General features: G+C 37.5%; 1 protein-coding gene and 1 pseudogene across 1 annotated transcript; both read right to left on the reverse strand.

Annotated features, from left to right (window-relative positions):
- Window positions 1–1,360: 1,360 nt before the first annotated feature.
- Window positions 1,361–1,452, reverse strand: LOC135268605 (small nucleolar RNA U13; annotated as a pseudogene).
- A 1,559-nt stretch (window positions 1,453–3,011) lies between these two features.
- On the reverse strand, window positions 3,012–3,767 carry LOC105722722 (translocon-associated protein subunit gamma-like). The gene has a single exon (XM_064360403.1). The coding sequence runs from the start codon at window positions 3,765–3,767 to the stop codon at window positions 3,210–3,212; it is 558 nt and encodes a 185-aa protein (XP_064216473.1). The 3' UTR covers window positions 3,012–3,209.
- Window positions 3,768–5,021: the final 1,254 nt, after the last annotated feature.

Consider the following 5,021-nt stretch of genomic DNA (forward strand, 5'->3'; position numbering starts at 1 on the left):
GACTGCACAGAGTCATTTTGACACGGCATCTTTTCCACAGTGGTAGGTCCTCTGGAGCCATTGAGTCCTCTGGGAAATATTATGAACTTTTAGATCACGCTTACATTAAAAGCCAGCTTTAAAAGTTGACTTTGTGTATATTTAAAAGGAGTACAGAAGGAAACTCTGATAAAATTTTTAGTACCTTTGTATTAGCTGATCTTTAATAAAAGCTATAGTTATTTACATAAATACAAAAATTAAGGAGGCAAAATGAACATGTAACAAGAGAAAGCTCTGGACTCTGTAATTCTGTTGTTTTTTATATTACCAAGTAGTTCTGCATAAGGCAGGAACAACATTAATACTACAGTTTGTTAACTACTATTTTTTTCCATTAAAAATTTTAATGAGAAAATGACACATTCATGTAACTTTTTCAAACAGGACAGGCATATATAAAGTAACTGAAGTAAATTCCCTTTCATTATTCCTTTTAAAGAATTCTGCCTCCTGTTAGCAAGTTGTGGTATGTCTTTTCAGGCTTTTGACTATTCCCATGCTTCCTCATGCATAGATACATACATGAGTTTTTACAAATGGGATAAATAACATTACTATTGCTTTCTGACTTCTTTTTTGAACTTTGTATCTTCAAGAATTTCCCCAGGAGTATATATAAAACAACCCAATTCTTTTAAATAGCCATATAGTGTTTCATTGTTCATACGGAAATATTAAAACTTACTTAGTCATTTCTTTCACTGATGAATGTTTAGGTTGTTTAAAATTTTTCTCTATTATATCGTTAATATTCATATGTATATTTGTCCACGTGTAAGTATTTTTGTAGGATGAATTGTTAGAAGTAATATTGTTCCATCAAAGGGCATAATCTTTAACATATTGATGAATGTTGCCAAACTGACCCACAGAAATGCTATGGTTGTTTATATAATCAGATGCATAGTGACGAAAATGCCCTTTTCCTTATGCCCTTATCAAAACTACATGCTATCAGTTGTTCAGTTTTCTCTAATCTGATAGATCACTAAAAAAAATGATTAATCTTTGTATTCATTGATCACTTTTTTCTTTTTATTTTATTCTTTTTTATTATTTTACCTTATTATATTGAAGTGTCTTTTCATTATTGAATTGAAGGAAGTCTTCAGTTTTTACCTGTTATAGCAGTTAATCTCTTTATGTTATATGTTACAACTATCTCCTTTCAATCTGTTTTGTCTTTTATTAAACATGATTTGTGTGATTTTTTTTCCTGGGCAGAAAAGTTTAAAGTATCATGTAATTATATCTGTCAGTTGATTTCTTGTTTTCCTTGTGGTTTCTAAGTTTTCATTTTTTTTCCTCCTCAAGTTCAGGTCAGATGGGTAATGTTCTGACATTGTGGCACATTTCACACATGCCTGTAAACACCCAATCATCATTGCTTCTTATGAGTTACAGAAGGCTCAGCCTTCTAAGTTTTCTATCTTGTTTAGGAATGATATTTCCTGGGTTGGGCGAGGTGGCTCAAGCCTGTAGTCCCAGAACTTTGGGAGGCCAAGGCAGGAAGATCACTTGAGGTCAGGAGTTCAAGACCAGCCTGGCCAACATGGTAGCTGTAATCCCAGCTACTCGGAAAGTGGAGGTGGGAGGATTGCTTGAAGGCAGAGGTTGCAGTGAGCAGAGATTGCACCTGGATGACAGAACAAGACTCTGTCTCAAAAAACAAAAAAAAAGTCCATACATATTCTTATATTTTTCCCATATTTGTTAAAATTTTTAATGTTATGATTATTAATTTAATTGGAATTTATGATGGGGCACGGTGGCTCACGCCAATAATCCCAAAACTTTGGAAGGCAGAGGTTCGTGGATCATCTGAGGTCAGGAGTTCGAGACCAGCCTTGGCAACATGGTGACACCACATCTCTACTAAAAGTATAAAAATTAGCCGGGCATGGTGGCACATACCTGTAGTCCCAGGTACTCAAGGGGCTAAGACAGAAGAACTGCTTGAACTCAGGAGGCGGAGGTTGCAGTGAGCCAAGATTTTGCTACTGCACTATAGTCTGGGTAATAGAGCAAGACTCGATCTCAAAAAAAAAAAAAAATTGGAACTTATTTTGAAGTGTAGTGTGAGGTAGGAATCTCATCTGATTATTTTTCCCTTATGTTCTACCACAATCGATTTGAAATTCTTTCATTAGTATGCACTATAGGTCCCATGAAAACATGAGTTTTTTGCTGGATTCTCTCTTCTGTTTACTGAACTATCTTTTTAGTCCTATGCCAATACATTTTTAATTACTATACTTTTGTAATATATTTTGATATCTGGCATGGAAAATCATCTTTATTATTCTTTTACTTTAAAAGTCAGCATTCTTCCTTATTTACTCTTCCAGATAAAATTAGAATCAGTCTTTTAATTCTAAAAATATTTTTTCTCTGAGTATTTGATGGGGTTATACTGAATTGATAAATCAGCATAAAATTAATATCTTTATAATGTATTTTTTAAAAAGTTCTGGTAAGTTTTATTAAAGGAAAATTTTGCATGGTTTGCTTTCCACAAGTCTGTTCTGGCATGCTTCTAATGATATCAGAATCACCTGGATCAATTCGTGCCAATGTGCATACTCTGTAGTATTTTCCGCATGCTGTGCCCAGTTCAATACTATTGCCACTGTAGTGATGGACACCAGTTTTGGTCAACATTGCATATATTTTGGATTTGCTTAAAGCTGGGCAGTTGTTAGTAAGGATGACCAATTTTGCTTTGCCTTGTCTGATCATCTTCAGAATCTGCTTGTACCCCAGCATGTACGTTCCACATTTCATAATGAGTTGGAGCCTAGAATCATTTGACTCCAGTGACTTTTTCATCTCCTTTGATTGGGATGGTCCCAACCAAGAGCAGCTGCCAAGATGGCCAGGGAGTGAGAAAAGTGGTATCTGTATAACATTATATATACAATAAAGATATTTATATGGTCTCGGTATTCAGGTCTCCTTTTCTTTTTTTTTTCCCTTTCAATTCATTTAATTTCAACAATCTGTCAAAAACAGCCAATAAACAAATACTGAATTACATTCTGTTGGGTTTTTTAAAGGCTCTAGACTGTAAAAACATCTTGTGTGTCTCCCACCCTGACCACCCTGCTACTTTTCCATATACCACAGGCCACCCATAGACACAAAGCCAGGGGGCAAGCAGACATGGTCTACTTGGAGCCAGTAGACAGGGGGGCAATGAGTCCTGATGAAGCACTTACGGACAAAATGTAGTTCACTGTGGGGTTGAAGTTCTTCAGTATGAAGAAGGAAGCAACAATGACCAAGACCAGGAACAGAGTGTTGTTATAGAAGATGGAAAATGTTGTAGCTTCATAATCAGAAACTTCATTCTTCTTCCACAGGATTTTTTCATCTTTCTCTTTCCGAGACATCTTTCTATTATCAGCTTCAGAAAGTTTTCGAGTCACTTCTTTGGAAACAGCATCCTCCCTCTTCTGTGCTACTTTGTGCTTGAGAACAACTTTCACATTCTTGTATGCAAAGGCTACCAAATATGTGCTTACCAGGGTCACCACACTATGCAGAAAAGCAGACTGAATAAGAACCATATGCCATATTCTCCAGTATAACCAGATGGGGATGGCAGACACGATGAACGCGTTCCCGAAGAACAGCGCAGAGGACTTGGCCGAGAGGTTGCGGCTGAAAGCCTGCAGGAGCAGGTCCTCCTTCGACTGCTGTATGGAACTGCCTTTGGGAGCCATGGCGGAGCGGGAGACTAGAATAGGGAAGGTGGAGCCGGCCCTCAGATCTCCTTTTCATCTTTACATAGAGGTTTAGAGTTGTCTTCATTATATGTTATGCAAATTATTCCTAGATAATCTATAATTTTTATCTTTTTCCTGTTGTTTTTAAATGAGTTACCTACATATGTGCCAGAAGCAGGAGGAGATGGCAGAAATAGTAAGTGATCTGCCTAAGTGCAACTAGTTAATAACGGAATTTAGATTCTTTTACTATTGTCCTATTCTTGTTGCTCTCTTTCTCTCTCTCTTTTATTTTTTATATTTTATTTTGAGATAGGGTCTCACTCTGTCACCCAGGCTGGAGTGCAATGGGACCATCTACTTTCATTGTAACCTCTGTCCCCTTGGTTCAAGCAATTCTCCTGCCTCAGCCTCCTGAGTAGCTGGGATTACAGGCACATGCCACCATGCCTGACTAATTTATGTATTTTTAGTAGAGACAGGGTTTCACCATGTTGGCCAGGCTGGTCTTGAACTACTGACCTCAAGTGATCTGCCTGTCTCAGCCTCCCAAAGTGCTGGGATTACAGGCATGAGCCACTGAGCCTGTCCTCTCTTTCTCTCTCTTTTTTCCTTGAGATAGGGTCTCACCCTGTCACCCAGGCTGGAGGGTAGTGGTGTGATCTTAGCTCACTGCAACCTCCGCCTCCCAGGTTCAAGCGATCCTCCTGCTTCAGCCTCCCTAGTAGCTGGGATTATAGGCACTAACCACCACACCCAACTGTTTTTTGTATTTTTGTAGAGACGGGGTTTCACCGTGTTGGCCAGGCTGGTCTTGAACTCCTGACCTCAAGTAATCCACCCGCCTCGGCCTCCCAAAGCATTGGAATTACAGACGTGAGCAACTGTGCCCGGCCTCTCTCTCTCTCTCTCTCTTTTAATGTAGCTTCAGGTTGAATAATGAATCTCAGTCAAGAAAATATAGCCTAATCCCATAAATCTTAGAATCATAAGAAATTGGAATAAACGTGTAAGGTTCATTCCTCAAATTCCATTCATGTTCAAAATAAGTAATATTTATGTTGATGGAATTTAATGTCTATTTTAACCTAATATTTCTTTAAAGGCTTCACACAAGTGAAACGTAAGCGAAATTTCTTGAATAGTAATCTCAAATTTCATCTATGAAATAAACCTCTAAAAGGTCATCTTATTCATAAATTTTATATCTCATTAAAGATTGAAAATCCATAATCTCATTATAATCAAACT

This window comes from Aotus nancymaae, unplaced genomic scaffold, assembly GCF_030222135.1.
Source record: "Aotus nancymaae isolate 86718 unplaced genomic scaffold, 86718_ANA_hifiasm-v0.15.2.pri h1tg000040l, whole genome shotgun sequence".
NCBI lineage: Eukaryota > Metazoa > Chordata > Mammalia > Primates > Aotidae > Aotus > Aotus nancymaae.

What these genes read in the sequence shown, in the direction of transcription:
- LOC105722722 (XM_064360403.1), bottom strand. Translation starts at nt 3,767, where the DNA reads ATGGCTCCCAAAGGCAGTTCCATACAGCAGTCGAAGGAGGACCTGCTC.